Here is an 18,414-nt window from a genome sequence, read left to right as displayed (position 1 = left end):
TGCTGGGTTGTGAAGCTGCCCGCAGCCTCTGCAGCACCGGTTCGATCCCCGGCTGCTCCCCGGCCACCGGAGGAGGGTCCCACATGGTGCGCAGACCTCTCCTGCCGCCCGCTGCTCCCCTCAGCAGTGTACTTCAGTCCCTCTGCCTGCTCTGCTCCTCGCTCTGGCTCTGGTGAATTCTCTCACCCTCCCGCGCTTCTGACTGTACCCCCAGTGCTTGTATAAATAAATAAATAAATAAATTAAAAAAAAAAAATAAAGAGCAGGTTTATTAGGGAAAGGGAGACAGAATAAAGGACATATGCAAAGACACAAGCAGGCAGAAAGAGCTGCCTAGCAGTTTTTTTTTAAAGATTTATTTATTTATTTATGCAAGCACTGGGTAGTGTCAGAAGCGCGGGAGGGTGAGAGAATTCACCAGAGCCAGAGCAGGGAGCAGACCAGGCCGACTGACAAAGAAGTACACTGCTGAGGGGAGCAGCAGGTGTGGCAGGAGAGGTCTGCTGTGCCATGTGGGACCCTCGCCGGCGGCCGGGGATCGAACCAGCGCTGCAGAGGCTGCGGGCAGCTTCACAACCCAGTGCTCAACCGCTGCGCCACCAGGGAGGCCCCTGCCTAGCATATTGAGTGACCTGAGTGAATATTAAAATTAGATGATGGAAAATTTAATTTCTCCTCATGAATTAAGTATAGCAAATTAAAATAACAATATTGGTCAGAGAATATTTTATCAGATCTGAGGCAGAAATAAGTCCATATACTTTGTTCCTTACCTGAGACACTTTGCTTCTATTTCTTTTAATGACAATCTCAAATATAAGTACATAGTCTATAGTAGATCCTAGAGAAGTAGGGCAGTATTGACTAATAAAATTATTACTATCATTTTTTCCTTGAAGGAACAGACTGGATTGAAACCATAATTAGTAATGGTTTACTCTTTATTTATACCAAAAGCAAAAACTTGAAAGTCACATGAATTAACCAATCTTTGAAACAAAAGTTATAAAGGAAGGAGGTGACAACCTTTCTTGGTTGAACTACATAACTACATAAACATTTCTGAGATAAAATAGTTTGATCTCAGAGACAGAAGAGTTTAGACTTCAGATTTTGGTTACTCACAAGTTAAGTATTCTATGAATTTAGGTTTTAAAAAAACTTAAGATAATTTTCAAGGTCTATTGATTGAGTCTACAAATAAGAACACAAATAAGATTTGTTTACTACAAATAAGAACACAAATAAGATTTGTTTACTACACTGAGGTAGATCGTACAGTTGGAATTACTTAACTTTAATGTAAATACTACCAAATAGTCATCAGTTGGTAACTGTGCAAGAAATGTATATAATGCTCAAAGTAACACACTTCTCAAGGAAGAAGCTGCCCCGCCATGTCACAAAATCAAAATATACCCTTTTCATGTCTTGTACTAACTAGATCATTGACATATTCATTTATTCTATGGAAGTTCTAGAAATGTCTAGCTAGAAGGAGAAACTCTTGGATTAGCTATGATTAGTAGTACCACACTTTAATATTGTTCTGGGTTAACAAAATTCTTCCAAGTCAGTGAGGAATATGGGATAATGAAATTTAGACATTTTCTTCTGCTTCTTTGTAACAGCCTCCATTCTTTTAAAAACTACTTTACATTGTTCAGGAGCCTCCCTGATGGTGCAAGGGCTTGAGTCTCAGCACTATTAAGCTATTAGCAGCCACTGCAGCCTTAGTTCAATTCTTGGCCAGGTAGCTAACCCACATGGCACAGCAGACCTCTCCTGTCTCACCCACTGCTCCCCTCAGCAGTATATTTCAGTCAATCCCTGTTCTGCTCCCCACTCTGGTGGGTCCTCTCACCCCCCACACTTCTGGGCTACACCCCTGTTCTTGTATGCATAAATAAAATAAATCTTTAAAAATAAAATAAAATATTGTTCAAAGAAAACTGTAATCAAAACTGCAATAATTACATATCACTAACCCTAATAAGAAAAAAGAGCTTGAAAATTTTTCAACAAGAGTAAAGCTTATACCAAAAATAAACTATACCCCTCAATGTTTGACACAGATGAAAAAAAGATGATATAAATTATAGTTGTTTCTACTGATTTGACACTAAGAAAGCATCATCTAAGTGGCAGATGAAGAAATAGTAAAGCAGGCAGTAGATGTTCACCCAATCCATTCCATGGAAATGGTACCCCAACTCCCACAAATCCTATCCAACTCACATTAAGAATTGTTCATATAAAAGTCCTCTGACCCACCTTTAAAGTTCTGGAGACTTTACAGTCTCAGAAGTGGCAACTACTACTTATGTAAACAAAAAGGAGATGACAATGTTAAAATCTAGTCTGTTTTAACAAAGATCACTCTGTAAATTGAGCAAGTAAATATATGTATATAACTTAGACAAAAATAGGGATAGTCTTCCCTAAAAATGTTACAGAAAAATTCCCTTTATGGAAAATCTTGAGCTCATTTGTCATCAGAAGGAGACATTCTATTCACAGTCTATGATTATAAAGTATTATTTATATACCTGTGTATAGTATCTGTGACAATTAGACTATTGTTTAAAATCTTACGAGTTGAAAAGGTTTCAACAAAAAGAAACAGACAGAAAGAGTTAAACATCAAACAATTATCTATCCCAAACCCCAGAGAAATAAAGCCATATCAGATTTCTAGTATAACATAATGAAAAGTCATTATGAATTTCAATTTTCCTTAGCAATGCCTAATAAATGTTATACACTGGCAGTCCACAAAGATAATCTACAAATGATGTCTTGTTTTCAAGACTCAGCAAAGTGAAATTTTACTCAGGTTCAAAAGGAAAAGGCAAAGCATCTTTGTGTCCATGTGCTGCTCAGGACTGCCTGTCTGACTGGAGCTGTGTGGGAAATGAAGACGCCCCTGGTTATGTATCTGCTAGGTTTTAGCACAGAGTATTACCCCTGGGAATGAATTTCACTTCATTCTAGCAGTTATTCATGTAAGATTCAGAATAGTTTTAAACAGGAACAAGGTTTAACAAGAAAATGGCTGCATGTAAATAAAGTTACTACATGTAATAAAAGTTTAAAATTTCCGAATGTGCAGACTGAGATACTGCGCATGGATGAAAGTTTACATAGTAGGTGGTTTTTTGGGTTGTTGTTTATTAGGATTCACGAGATTACACTCCTTCAAATATTTATCACAACTTACAAAGTTTGCAATTTATCATGTCTGGTTGACTTTGGAGGAAGGGGCTGGGCCAGCTAACTGCAAGGACAAGGGCACAGAGTGATACCTTTACCTTTATAGTATACTTGATTCAAAGAAAACACAAAACTTAAAATCCCTTGGTATTATTTATCACCAAAACTTGTCTTTCCTTATTTGTTTGGGGGAGGGAAGATAACAACTTGCTCCACTCTTACATGCTAATTAAAATATCCCAAGTACCCATGGTATAGTGTTACCTACTCTATCCAAGCAAGGAAAAAAATAAGCAGAATGGGAATAACACTGGTGATTCTACTCTTCCTCTTAAGATGAACAGAGAAAATGAAGGGGGAGGGGATTAAAAAGGCACTTTTCATTCATTGGCTCCTGTATTGATTAAGAACATAGTATCTTTTAGATACAGATCACATTTACAACAAGTAAGATTCAAAAACTGTGTCACTTGGAACAACAGAGAAAAGCCAACAAGTTATTATGTTCACATGTAATATATAATGTCAGCAGTGGGCATTTGGTTACTTTTTTTAAAAAAGATTTATTTATGTATACAAGAACTGGGGTGTAAGCCAGAGATTGGGGGGGGGGTGAGAGGATTCACCAGAGACAGAGCGGGGAACAGAACAGGCAGATTGTCTGAAATACACTGGTGAAAGGAGCAGCAGGGGAGCAGTGGGCGAGACAGGAGAGGTCTGCTGTGCCATGTGGGTTAGCAGCACCTGGCTGAGAATCCAACTCATTCTGCAGTAGCTTGATAGTGCTGTGCCTTTAATCCCTGTGCCATCAGGGAGGGCCCAGCATTTGGTTACTTTTAAAATAAGAATTCTGATTGTTGGGCCTCCCTGGTGGTGCAGGTGGTTAGGTGCAGCGCTGTGAAGCTGTCCACAGCCTCGGCAGTGCCAGTTCGATCCCTGCCGGCCTCGGTGCAACCCACAAGGCGAGCCGACCTTTCCTGTCTCGCCCACTGCTCCCCTCAGCAGTGTATTTCGTCAGTCTGCCTGTTCTGCAACCTGCTCTGTCTCTGGTGAATCCTCTCACCCTCCCGTGCCTCTGGCCTATACCTCGGTTCTTGTATAAATAAAATAAATATTAAAAAAAAAAAATTCTGATTGTTATTTATGCCTTCATATAATTAAAAATTTTGGCCATGATTTGGTGCTCTGCTGAGAAATACATAAGCAAAAGTCTACACCTTCAAGCACTCCATATAAAACTAACCAAACATGCTTAAAATGTAAAGAAAAAAGTTTATTTCAATTTCGTTATGACAGACATTGGTCTTAGACTTTTACTGTTAGCATGGATGGCTTTTTATCTCTTTTCTACTTGTCAAGAAGTGTAGACTAAAGATACCTTCAGACTCTTAGGCTGTTGTCGAACTTCCATGACATGCTTTCGCCTTAGTTCCCGCTCTCTTCGTTTATTATATTCCAGCTGGTTAGTGAGCTCAGTTTGATGCTGCAATCTGATCAACTCACAGCGCATTTTCTGAATTGTGTTGAGGTGGCGAAACTCCAGTTCTTGCATGGATTCATGCTGTCGCAGTAGCATGGCATGCTCTAAGTCCTTTTGAGTCTGTCTTTTATTTAATTCCTAAATCATAATAGAAAAGACAAAAGGTATAATTTAAAGTTATATAAATGCAGGGGGGGACTCCTATAGATGTAGTCCTTTAATTCAATAATGGCTGCATAGTAAATATTAGAGTTTTAAAACTTTACTATAGTAATCAGCAATGCCATAAACTGCCTTATCTTATTATTCTGAATAATAGAATTTTATGCAATACGCCACAGACACATCAAATCTATCTCGAGGCTTAATGTCCATCCTTTTTCTTTCTTTTTTTACTCCTAAATTTATATTAGAAGAGGTCTACTTTGTGATCTTTTGAATTTCTCCACAGTAAATGATTCAAATCTATTTTATACAGTATACCCAGTATAGTGTAGTAGGGTGAAGAACATGGACTCTAGAGGTAGACTGTGTATATTCTAAACCTTGGATCTGCTTATTCAGCAGTAAGTCCTAAGGTTGGTCATTTAAACTCTCTGTGCTTCAGATGCATCCCTTTTCAAATAGAGAATATAGCATTTCATAGATTTAATGTGAGGATGATATGAGTTCATAAGTGGCAGTATCTCAGAATAATACCTTGCACATTATGTGTAATAAATGCTATTATTCTCTTTTCAAACTGAAAAGTATAAGGGTACAACACAAACACACACAATGTCGAAGTCAAACTTGCCCCTTTTGCCTATGTAAACATTTTCCAGAAGCCAACAGTCAGGTGCAAATACAACTCAAACTTACCCATACTTACTGTGACACAGCCATTATATAAAAACATACAGTTTTAAAAACTGAATAACAATATACACTGTGGGCATATAATGTGCTTAATTTCACTGAACAATGTTATAGGCATATATACAGGTCAGATTTTTTTTTTTTAAAGATTTATTTTATTTACTTATACAAGCACTGGGTACAGTCAGAAGCGCGGGAGGGTGAAAGAATCCACCAGAGCCAGAGGGGAGAGCAGAGCAGGCAGATTGACGAAGTATACTGCTGAGAGGAGCAGCAGGTGGCAGGAGAAGTCTGCGCGCCATGTGGGACCCTTGCCTGGTGGCCAGGGATGGAACTGGTGCTGCAGAGGCTGCGGGCAGCTTTGCAACCCAGCGCTCAACTGCTGTGCCACTGGGGAGGCCCCCTATACAGGTCAGATTTTTATGTATAGATCTTTTTAAGTTTCATTGTAAGATTCTGCTTTGTAATATCATAAATTTTCCACTTCTTAATATACAAATTTTTAATAAATACCTATGAATTTTGCATCATATAGTCATTCTATTATTTTTTTAGGATGAAGTAGATTTAATGGGAAGCAAATAGTAAATTTTAAAAGCTACTACTAAATTATATTCTAAAAGGGCAATATCAATTTATATTCTTTTTTAAAAAAATATTTATTTTTAAATGCATACAAGAACTGGGGTGTAGGCCAGGGGTGCAGCGGGTAAGAGGATTCACCAGAGACAGAATGGGGTGTAGATCAGGTGTATTGACCGAAATATACTGCTGAGGGGAGCAGTGGGCAAGACAAGGGAGGTCTGCTGCAGCATGTGGGTTAGCTTCGTGGCTGGGTATCGAACTTGTTCTGCGTGGCTGCCGATAGCTTCACAGTGCTGAGACTTAGCCCCTTGTCCCACCAGGGAGGCCCTCAATTTATATTTTTATCCAACATTGTTCATCACCCAGTGCCACTACTCTGACTTGATGTTACTAGTCTTTTAAATTGATCTTGTCTAACTAAAGATAAATTTTTAATTTGAATTTCCTATATTAGTGAATTTGATTATGCTATATTTGGAGCTTAATTTAAGCTATTCTCAGAAATAAATTTATTTATGTTCAGAGGTATCCCTGATAATGTAAACAATTGTTTTCACTGGCACAGAAGTTTCTATACTTGCCAATTAATATGGACATGATAATAAAAATGTGTAAAGTGGTAACACAAACTTCAGGGTGACCACTGCAGATCAAAAGGCATTAATTGGGGGGCCTCCTTGATGGCCTAGAAATTAAATTTCAGCACTATCACTGCTATGGCCTGAGTTTGATCCCTGGCAAAGGGAGCTAATTCACATATGGCATAGCAGACCTCTCCTGTCTTACACAATGCTCCCCTCAGCAGTGTATTTTAGTAAATTCACCTGTCCTGCTCCCTACTGTTTCTGGTGAATCCTCTCACACCCTGCACCTCTAACTTAAACCCTAATTCTACTCCAAAATAAAAGCATAAACATCCAATTAGTTTTGTCATATTTAAAAATATTTCAATCAAGCACTGACTTCCTGTTTATTAAATACTTACTGAATGCCTATTATGAGTTGGTATTAGGGATATAAAGACCTAAATAAAATCTGTGACTTCATACAATTTCCCTTCTATTGGGGGAGAGACTTACCCCAAAAGAGAAAGGAAGAGCAAGAGACAATATGTGTGTGTATACTGTGTGCAGGACAGAGAAATAAAAAGAAAAACACTTAAAGAAGGGAAGACATTTCTGAAGAAGTGACATTTGAGGCGAGACATGAAGGAAGGGAAAACAAAATGTGGATATCTGAGGAAGAGGGATTTAGGTAGAGGAAATTAGATATGCCAAAGTACTGAGGTTGAGATGTCACTGATATATTTTCAGGAAATATTCTACTTTCACATCATGCAAACATACTTCTCTGACAAGGTCCTGCTCCAGGTTATGGCGCCCAAGTAACATCCTTCTCTTAAAGCGACGACATTCTAGCTCTAGGTACTGTCTCTGACGTCTAAGAAGGTTAGCCTCTTCTTCTGCTTGAAAGTGCTGTATATTCTCCTTCTGCTTTGAAAGCCACTCCTGTTTTTCTTTTTTGGGGGTGCTTTGATTTTCATTCAGTTCCTGGCAGCATAAAAACAACTCAATTCAAAACACATAAAAATTAACAGCATGAATTTCCCATTTAGTTTGGTAAATTTAAATAAAAATATTTGTGTCCTAATGCTCAAGTAGGGTAATGATCTCAAGGAGGTAACACTCCTTTTTCTCCAGTTACCCATGAGAAAAGACAGAAAAAGAAAAATGAACACTGGAAACATGCCCACCTTTTAGCTTTGCACAACTACAATTATGATTGTTCCCAGCTTCAAAAGCATATAGTGATTAGTAAATGAAGAGAAACATACAGTTAATCATATGTCTCACTTTTTGGTTTCCCCCCCTTCTAAAGAATTGAAAATAGAAAATCAACAAAAACATGGTAGAACAAAATAACTTTTTTCAGAATGGTACTCAACAATCAGCATTATGAACCACGAAACAAATCAAAGCTAATGTGTTTCTACACTATTTTAAATAGCTCACAAACCAAATGAAAAAGCATTTATAGTAGGAAAAAATGCAAATACTGAGAATACAATCAAAGAGACAAATTTTCAGGATGCTAATTAATACTAGAATACATTCAACCTAAAAAACATGAACATAGTACAGAATATACATCAGTCATCATTCCCAGGTATAAGATGAATATTTAGAGACTCTTAACTTTACAATCCTTCCCCTGTTATTCAAGAAAGAGACTAATGTTTTACAACTTTAGTTCATAAGATACTCAAACACATAAAAGCACATAAATTAATAGTTTTCAACTTAAAGGTATACGTACATACAATATGAGAAAAGATTTAGGTAACACTGGCACATACACAGAGAATCACCTGGAATCTTTTTCAAAATCTTCTACCAGGGAACTTACTACAAGGCTCAAGTATGTACCTTTCTTTATACCAACAATTATTATTCTACTTAAACATACACACACACACGAATCTGGCTTCTAACTAAATGAATTTATTAGTTGGACAAGTTAAGTGCCTAAAGGGTTATTTAAATCAACACACACACAAAACTAAAATCTCATTTCATTGAGAAATGCAACTGCAGAACTGCATTTTGTTGAATATTTTATTTCAGTTGCAAACCCTCATTACAGCCTTTCCAAATGCAATGTTCCAGTACTGTATTATAATTATTGGGAATATATTGCAGGTTACAACTCTAAAGAGTGGGAGAAATTCTGTCAATGAAAATGACTTGACAGGATATATAGCAAGTCTTTGTGTCACCAATATCCTTAATAGAAGTTAATATCTGATTATAAGGCAATTTTCTACATCAGTATGCTAATAATGACATGAACTAAAAAATTCGTCAGTCTGTAAGAGAAGAGATAAAGGGAGATTTGAGAAATTGCCTTGGAACAATTAAGGCTCTCTTCAAAGTTAGACTAAATGTGTTTTTAAAAGAAGTTGAAGAGTCTCCCTGGTGGTGCAAGGGGTTAAGATGCAACCTATGAAGCTGCCCACAGCCTCTGCAGCACTAGTTTGATCCCCGGCCAGCCAGGGAGCAACCCACATGGCGCAGCAGTCCTCTCCTGACTCGCCAGCTGCTCCCCTCAGCAGTTACTTCAAGTCAATCTGCCTGTTCTCTTCCCTACTCTGTCTCTGGTGAATCCTCTCATCCCCCCATACCTCTGGCCTGTACCCCAGCTCTTGTATACATAAATAATAAATCTTTAAAAAAAAAAAAGTTGAAGAAAGCAGATACAAAGGCAGATAAATATGAAATCATGTGGTCATAAATAATCAGCATGTTCTATTAAATAAATTGTAATAAACAGATATGCATCTTATCCTTAATTTATGTTTTAAAATCAGAGAAAGCAATCACTGTCATCTTCTGAGCCAAAAGTAAGAAAGCATGCTTAGTTTTTAAAGAAAGGTGTATATATATACAAAGGTGTATATATATATATATATATATATGTAGCTCTTTTTTCCAATTCTAATGTTTTTATTACTAATGAGTTAGTTACTTAAACACATAGGAAAGCTATTATAAATAAAATGATTTATATTTTCAGGAAAGGATTCTTTTCAGGAGAAGATCTCAGTCAACTGAAGAGTAACTGATTATAATCAATATCTTCATTCAAACTGATATAATCAAACAAAATCATAAAATTTTTTCCTAATGGTTTTTTATGAGTTCATCACCACTGGGTATAATCAGTAAGCACATAAATGGCTTGAGAATTATTTATAAGATAAGCACCTCCTTAAGCTGTTCTTTTCGAAGTTTATATTCTCTTTTCTGGGACTCTAAAAAGCTGTTCAGTTCTTTCTTCTGTTGGGCCTGAATATGTTGCTGAAACTTTTTCTCTTCATTGGCCATCACTTTAGCCTATATGAAAATTTTAAATGGATAAAATTAGTTAAGTATATAGACACAAAACAGTAATTTAATATACATCACCAAAGATACCCTTTTTTCCTCAAGAATATAAAATCAATTTAATCACCAAAATAAGAATACCCAACAAATTATTAGTGTTACTCAGCATTTTTATTTGAATTTCAAAAAACCAATAAAGTAGAATTTATCCTTAATATGTTAATCTTTTAAAGTCAAAATGTTTTTGCCTTTTTTGTTTCATGAACAGGAACCTGCCCTTGACCCAATAAAACAAAATATATACTTATCTATGAATAAATTAAATCATGACCTTTTATCTAGACTTATGTGTATATTAAATGTAATAATTTGCCCTTATATTAAGCCCGAACCTTTACTTTATACATTAACATGGAATGTTAATATGATAAAGCTATTATTTTATTTCTGATAATAATGTGATATATACTCATTGTAGAACATTTACAAAATATAGAAAATCAAAAAAATCTTGCACAATTCAACAACCAGAGATAACCAATATAAACATTTTGGTGCACCCCTTCCTAATTTTTTCTATACATTGTAAACAATTTGTAATCATATTACACATCCTGTTTCATGAATTAAGTTCCAAAATATGTTATCTATCTTTCCTGTTATTAAAAATACTACCCAATGATCAACTGGATTCTAAGTATCTGTACATTCTTTCAGCAAATTATTTAAAAATCAAGTATTTATTTACACCATAAATTATCCTGTCAAATTTTTTACTATTGGGACTATTACTTTTTTTTTTCCATTATTAGGAAAAGGAAAAGAGAAGATACTTACACCGACAGTGGGCAAAAGAGCTGCTGAGAGTGTTTCTTATTTATGGGAGGAGGGTGTTAAACAGGGTACTTACCATAAATAATGCCTCCAAATAGACTAGCCATACATATTTGTCAATAGTGAATTTACGGAGAAACTTATATTTTACTTGACAAACATAACTATCAAAATAAAATGAAACATGCTACACTAAAAACATAAGAAAAAAAATTTCACATAATAGGAATCCTAAATAAAGCACCTTTCATTCTAACACTGTAAAATTAGAATAATCTTCAATTATTCTTATCTAAAAATACTGCTATAAATTTAAGGAGGGTTTCCAAAAAATACAAGAAGAGAATCATGAGTGATCTTTTGAGACTACCAAACTCCTCAGATAATCAAGGTACTTGGGACCTAGAACAGTTGAATGACTTACCCACAGTGATACTATAAAACTGTCAAGTGTCAGGAAATGATTGATTCCATGTCTACTGATTTCCAGACTCAGTACTTGGTATTATACATATTATATAAATGTTTCTCCTTTTCCCCAACTGATTTGCTTGGTTTTCAGGAAAAGATACCCTAACATTAAAATCCCATCTTGGTTAATTCTGAGATGGTCACAAAATAAAACAAGCAAATTAATAATACTGAATGAGCCACCTCTTTTTCCATAGCAGCCTGATGTTTCTTGATAAGTTTCTCCATTTCAGCAGCAAAATTGTTACGCTGAGTTTCAAGATCTTTGTCTAATCTGAGGCGATGTTCATCCATCTCAGCCTTAAGTTTATTTTCCAGAGTCATCAGCTGCTTTTGATGTTGCCGCCTCATTCTCTTATAGCCAGACATCTGTTCTCTAAGTTCAGAGTCCTGTTCATGTTCTTGCATTTGCCTTGTAACCTAGACATACCAACAATGGAGAGGAAAGAGTAAAGCAAAACATTTTTCTTTTGAAAGCATTTTAGATCACTCTACTACTAAGTCAATTAATGTAAGAAATCCCAATTAATGGTTATCAATTACATTTCCAGCAGGTCTTTAAAAAAAATAGACATGCTAGTTCTAAAATTTTTATAGGACTACAAAGGGCCTAGAACAACCAAAACAAACTTGGAGGAGAGGGGCTCTAAGATATACAGTAATTGAAATAGCGTGGTATGGTATATGAACAGGCTGAATAAGTCAAAGCAAAGGCATACAATCTAGAAACAGACCCACACATATTCAGCCTACTGATTTTCTACCAAAATGTCTAGTTAATTCAGAGAGGAAAACTTCAAACAAATACTGCTGAAACAACTGGTACTCTGTAGAAAAAAGTAAATAAACCTCAAGTCCTCTATTTACATGCAAATATTAATCTGAAAAGAATCATTTGACCTAAACATAAAACCCAGATCAGAGCCTCCCCTGGTGGAGCAGGCAGTTGAGTGCTGCGCTGTGAAGCAGTTGGCAGCCTCTGCGGCGCAGATTCAATCCCAGTCGACTGGCGAGGGTCCCACATGGCACAGCAGACCTCTCCTGTCTTGCCCGCTGCTCCCCTCAGCAGTGTATTTTGTCAGTCTGCCTGTTCTGTTTCCCGCTCTGCCTCTGGTGAATCCTCTCACCCTCCCGCGTCTCTGGCTTGTACCCCAGTTCTTGTATTAAAAAAAAAAAAAATCGGGCCTCCCCAGTGGCGCAGCGGTTGAGCGCTGGGTTGCGAAGCTGCCCGCAGCCTCTGCGGCGCCGGTTCGATCCCCGGCTGCTCCCCGGCCACCGGAGGAGGGTCCCACATGGCGCGCAGACCTCTCCTGCCGCCCGCTGCTCCCCTCAGCAGTGTACTTCGGTCCTTCTGCCTGCTCTGCTCCCCGCTCTGGCTCTGGTGAATTCTCCCGCCCTCCCGCGCTTCTGACTGTACCCAGTGCATGTGTAAACAAAACAAACAAATAAATAAATAAATAAAACATGCCTCTATTAAAAAAATATATATATATAAAAAAAAAAAAAAAAAAAATCCCAGATCACAAAGCAAAAGAAAAAGACTACCTTCTTGATCTGGGTAGGCAAATATTGCTTGAGCAGGACCCACAAAAACAAACTGACCATAAAAAAAATGTAAAAAATTGGATTTTTAAATTGAGATATTTATATAATTTAAAATTGAGATCATTTAAAAATAAACAATTTAGTAACATTTAATATAGATACAATGTTATGCAATTGTCACCTCAACGAGTTACAAAACTTTTTATCAACTCAGAAGAAAACTCTATATTCCTTCTGGTAACCACCAATCTGTTTTCTGTCTCTAAATTTATCTATTCTGGGTATTTCATATAAAATAAGTCCTTTGTGACTTTGTGTCTGCCTCCTTCCATTTAGAATGTTTTTAAGGTTCTGCTATGTTGTATAACATGTATTAGCATTTCATACCTTTTCATAGCTAAATAAAAATTCTATGGTATAGGACCTCCCTGGTGGCACAGCGGTTGAGCGCTGGGTTGCGAAGCTGGCTGCAGCCTCTGCAGCGCCGGTTCAATCCCCGGCTGCTCCCCGGCCACTGGAGGAGGGTCCCGCATGGTGCGCAGACTTCGCCTGCCGCCCGCTGCTCCCCTCAGCAGTGTACTTCGGTCCTTCTGCCTGCTCTGCTCCCTGCTCTGGCTCTGGTGAATTCTCTCACCCTCCCGCGCTTCTGACTGTACCCAGTGCTTGTATAAATAAATAAATCTTTAAAAAAAAAAATTCTATGGTATACATATACTATAACCTGTTTATCCATTCATCAATTAATGAACCTTTTTGTTGTTACAACCCTTTGGCTGTTGTGAATACTGCTGTTATAAACATGTGTGTATATGCTACTAATATATGATTTCAATTCTTTGGGATATACACTTGGGAGTTGAATTGCCAGATCATGTGGCAATTCTATGTGTAACTTTTTGAGGAATCATCAACTGTTATCCATAGCAGCTAAACCATTTTATATTCCTACTGGCAACATACGGGAGTTCCAGTTTCTCTATAAGCTTTCCAACTCTGGTTATTCCCACCCCATTTTTTGAACAGCCATCCTAGTAGGTGTGAGGTAAACTTTATTGCAGCTTTTCTTTCCTTTTTTTTTTTTTAAAGATTTGTTTTTTATATATACAATAGCTGGGTACAGGCCAGAGGTGCGGGAGGGTGAGAAGATTCACCAAAGAAAGAGTGGGGAGCAGAACGAGACTGAGAGCACTGCTGAGGGGAGCAGCAGTCGCAACAGGAGAGGTCTGAGGCGCCATGTGGGAATTTCCCTGGCTGGCCGGGAATCAAATCCGTGCTGCAGAGGCTGTGGACAGCTTCACAGTGCTGTGGTCAACCTGCTGCGCCACCAGGGAGGCCCAGTTTTTCTTTAAAAAAAAAAAAAGATTTATTTTTATTTATTTATGCATACAAGAACTGGAGTCCAGGCCAGAGGTACAGGGGGGTGAAAGAATTCACCAGGGACCAACAGGGGAGCAAAACAGGTGGATCAACTGAAATACACTGCTGAGAGGAGCAGTAGGTGAGACAGGAGAGGTCTGCTGTGCTACGTGGGTTAGCTCCCTGGACAGGGATCAAACTCATGCCATGCCACAGTGGCCGGCAATAGCTTGATAGTGTTGAGACTTTAACCCTTGCACCACCAGCGTGGCCCCATTTCATCTTATTAATAATGATTTGTAAGAATGCTTTATTTAACTATAAGTATTATATTGTATACTTTGAAAATATTTTTCTCCATTTGTGATTTACCTATTCTTTTCTTACTGTTGCTTATGAGAAATTAGAAATATTTTAGTTTTAAAATCCAATTTAAATACCCCAATTAAAAAATGAGCAAAGGACATTAAATAGACATTTCTTCAAAGAAGATATACAAATGGCTAGCAAGCAAGTAAAAGGTGCACAACAGCATTAGCCATTAGGGAAATGAAAAGAAAAAACTAAAGGGCAAATAAATCCTAAACAAAAACATGAACTGCATGAGAAGTCAAACAAAAAACTTGAAGACATATTCACATTAAGAAAATAATGTATGGGGCCTCCCTGGTGGTGCAAGGGTTTAAGCACAGCACTGTGAAGCTATCCACAGCCTCTGCAGCAGGAGTTCAATCCCTGGCCAGGGAGGTGACACATATGGTTGCAGGAGATCTCTCCTGTCTTGCCGGCTGCTCCCCTCAGCAGTGTATTTCAGTCAGTCTGCCTCTTCTGTTCCCTACTGTCTCTGGTGACTCCTCTCACCCCCCACACCTCTGGCCTGTACCCCAGTTCTTGTATGCATAAATAAATCAAAAAAGAAAGAAAAGAAAATATTGTATGACAGACAATAAGCACATGAAAAGGTGTTAAATATTATGGCTACATCTTTAGTTATAGGGAAATGCAAAAAAGGAGAAGCATTTAGATTCTATTTTAAAGCTACTAAAAATGGTGAAAGACTGATAACACCAAACTTTGGAGAGAATATGGACCACCTAGAGCTCTTTAGACATTACTAATGGGCAAGTAAAATGGTATTTTTGAAAACCGTTTGACAGATTCTTATGAAGTTAAATGTACATGTATGCTATGACTCAGCAATTCTAGCCTTATCTATTTCACAAAAGGAATTAAAACATCATGTTCATATATAGACTTATCAAGAAATGTTAACAGAAACTTTATAATAGCGCCAAATGAGAATCAAATCAAATGCTCCTAAATGAAAGGATAATAAAAATTCTGGTATGATCACATAACATAAAAGTATATACAATAAAAGGGCCTCCCTGGTGGTACAGGTGTTAAAGACAGCACTATCAAGCTATCATCAGTCACCACAGCACGAGTTCCATCCCCAGCCGGCCAGGGAGCAACCCACATGGCGCAGGAGACCTCTACTGCCTCGCCCGCTGCTCCCCTCAGCAGTGTATTTCCGTACATCCACCTGTTCTGCTCCCCACTCTGTCTCTGATGAATCCTCTCACCCCCTGAACCTCTGGCTTACACCCCAGTTCTTGTAAGCATAAATAAATAAATCTTTAAAAAAAAAAAACAAAACCCTAACTTAAAAAAAAAAGTATATATAATAATAAAAGAGAATGAATTTTGACATACGTAATAGTATGGATGAGTCTCATAAACATTGAGCTGAGGAAACATACATTCTGTGTTATTTCTTTATACCAAATCCAAACTGACAATAGTGAAGAAACAGAAAGTGATGGTCATGGAAATGCAGAACTGACTAAAGAGGGGTATGAAGGCAACTTTCTGGGATGACAAGAAGTTCTATGTATATTGTTTTTTCAGGTGACGATTAATAAAAGTGTGTATGATTGTGAAAACTCTTCAAATTGAATACCTAAGATCTGTATTATATTTTATTGTATGGGGTGGGGAGGAAGTAGTAGTTAGACTGATTATACTAATATTATATAGCGTAATTATACTGAATAATATAGCTATATTTACACCTCTAACTATATAGTCTCTAAACGTTTTATTTAAAATCAAGGAATTTCTGGATTTAGGGATACTGATCTTAAGGTTTCAAAATACATAATATAGGTTGTCCTTAATTAATCTGAGGGGGCCAAACTTTGGAAGTGAAGACTTTTTTTTTTTTAAAGATTTATTTGTTTATACAAGAGCTGGGGTACAGGCCAGAGGCGCGAGAGGGTGAGAGGATTCACCAGAGACAGAGCGGGGGGTAGGGGAGGGGAGCAGAACAGGCAGACGGACTGAAAGCACTACTGAGGGGAGCAGCAGGCGAGACAGGAGAGGTCTGCCACACCATGTGGGTATCTCCCTGCCAGCCAGGAATCAAACCCGTGCTGCAGAGGCAGCAGACAGCTGCGCTCAACCTGCTGCGCTACCGGGGAGGCCCAGAAGTGAACACTTTCTTGGGAAACATTTAATATACACTAAGTTGCAAAGATGTTTTCACATGAGCTTGGCCCCACTATTAGGTATTTATTAAAGCAGTTATGAAAAAATTAAGGAATCTTTAGCACTTACTCTCTTCATAGCTATTAAATGTTGCAGAATAGCAGAAATGCTCTAACTTTTATTGGAAGATGGCATTCCTGACCTCACAACATCATATGTATTAATGGACATAGTATGGGATTTACTAAATCTGCTAATTGACCTATCAGATAATTTCCATATCTTTATTCCTTTCTGTCTGATCTTTTTTTTTTTTTGTGGGATCCTTGCCGGTGGCTGGGGATTGAACTGGCGCTGCAGAGGCTGCGGGCAGCCTCACAGCCCAGCGCTCAACTGCTCCACCAGGGAAGGCCCGCTATCTGATCTTTATTGGTTATCTGACTGATCAGGGCTATAAGTACCGATTATAACAACAACCTTGCACTGGACTTTTATAATGTACTTTTATTATTTGGGAAATAAGAAGAACTACATTTAGAGTATATAAAATTGGATGACCTGCTATTTCCCCTCATTATGCATAGTATCAGTACTTTCTTGTCAATTCTTACCTGGAGATAACATTTCTACTCGACTCTATGCCTAAAATCAACTAATTATTATGCTTCCTTTATGCCCTACATCAAGAATAATTTGAATTCCTACTTGGTACCTTGTAGCTGTAGCCCTCTCAAGCATTTGATGCATTTTAACATATTAATTATTTGCACGTGTCTTGAAGATATTACTAATTTAACATCTTTCAGAGAACTTTGTGTAATGTTTTTTTCATAACAGGCACTTAAATGAAAGAATGCTTTGCAAAATTGAGACACAAATACAAAAGAATAAGATATAGTTATACTTGTAAACAGATGCCAAGGTTCAACATGAAAAGTGTATTTTTAATTTAGGGGAAGTACATACCAGTGATGCTGTCCGTATAGTAGCAAAGTGTTCTCGATTACGATAGTGTGATTTGTGACGAGATACTTGGGGTGGAGATTGTGGATCTGATGCTCTTGTTCTAGGATCACCCTCTTCTCTGTAATTTTCTTCCTCCTAGGCAATGAGAGAGACAATACTATATAAGGGGAACAAACACAGTTAACTTGACCTTACAAGAAAATTTAAGCTTAAAGACAACTTGATCAAATCTCAAAGATATAATTTTAAAAAGCAAAAATAAACAGATATTAGGAATAATGACATATTTATTTTCAACATAATTAGACTCAGGAGACATGATTTTCTCAGTGAATGAAATAGTACACAAAGTCAGGATAAAGACATGCACAACACTAGATTTACATGCAAAATTGAAAAGCTTTAACATAACTTAGAAACAAAATGATAAAGCATATTTTTAAAAAGGATTTTAAACAGCAGTAAAAAATTAATTTCTTTAAGGTTCTTCGGTTTTATAAGGAAAAATAGTGTTAAAATTCCTTTATAGGGCCTCCCTGGTGGCACAAGGGGTTAAGACACAACCTATGAAGCTATCCGCAGCCACTGCAGCATGAGTTTGATCCCCAGCCAGGGAGCTACTCACATGGGGTAATACTCTTTTCTATTATTATAAAACAAAAATTAAACATGATTTTGCTATGAACAACATTAATAATTAACTAAATCATTGTAACAACTTTGAGTGTATAT

The 18,414-nt window shown here is 37.3% G+C and overlaps 1 protein-coding gene across 2 annotated transcripts in view; it reads right to left on the bottom strand.

The window, feature by feature from the left end:
* Window positions 1–18,414, bottom strand: part of TAOK1 (TAO kinase 1) — a 133,151-nt gene that overhangs the window by 19,600 nt on the left and 95,137 nt on the right. For both annotated transcript variants that reach the window (XM_037494974.2, XM_054689435.1), the window contains exons 13-17: window positions 17,683–17,817; window positions 11,509–11,745; window positions 9,901–10,029; window positions 7,483–7,686; window positions 4,592–4,831 (exon numbers count right to left, since the gene is read on the bottom strand). In XM_037494974.2, coding sequence (XP_037350871.1) covers window positions 4,592–4,831; window positions 7,483–7,686; window positions 9,901–10,029; window positions 11,509–11,745; window positions 17,683–17,817 — 945 coding nt within the window. The remainder of the gene's footprint in view (window positions 1–4,591; window positions 4,832–7,482; window positions 7,687–9,900; window positions 10,030–11,508; window positions 11,746–17,682; window positions 17,818–18,414) is intronic.

This window comes from Talpa occidentalis, unplaced genomic scaffold (genome assembly GCF_014898055.3).
Source record: "Talpa occidentalis isolate TD23 unplaced genomic scaffold, MPIMG_talOcc4v2.1 talOcc4.7, whole genome shotgun sequence".
Lineage (NCBI taxonomy): Eukaryota > Metazoa > Chordata > Mammalia > Eulipotyphla > Talpidae > Talpa > Talpa occidentalis.
Note: the sequence above shows the minus strand (reverse complement) of the source record. Positions and strands in the feature narration are given on the sequence as shown.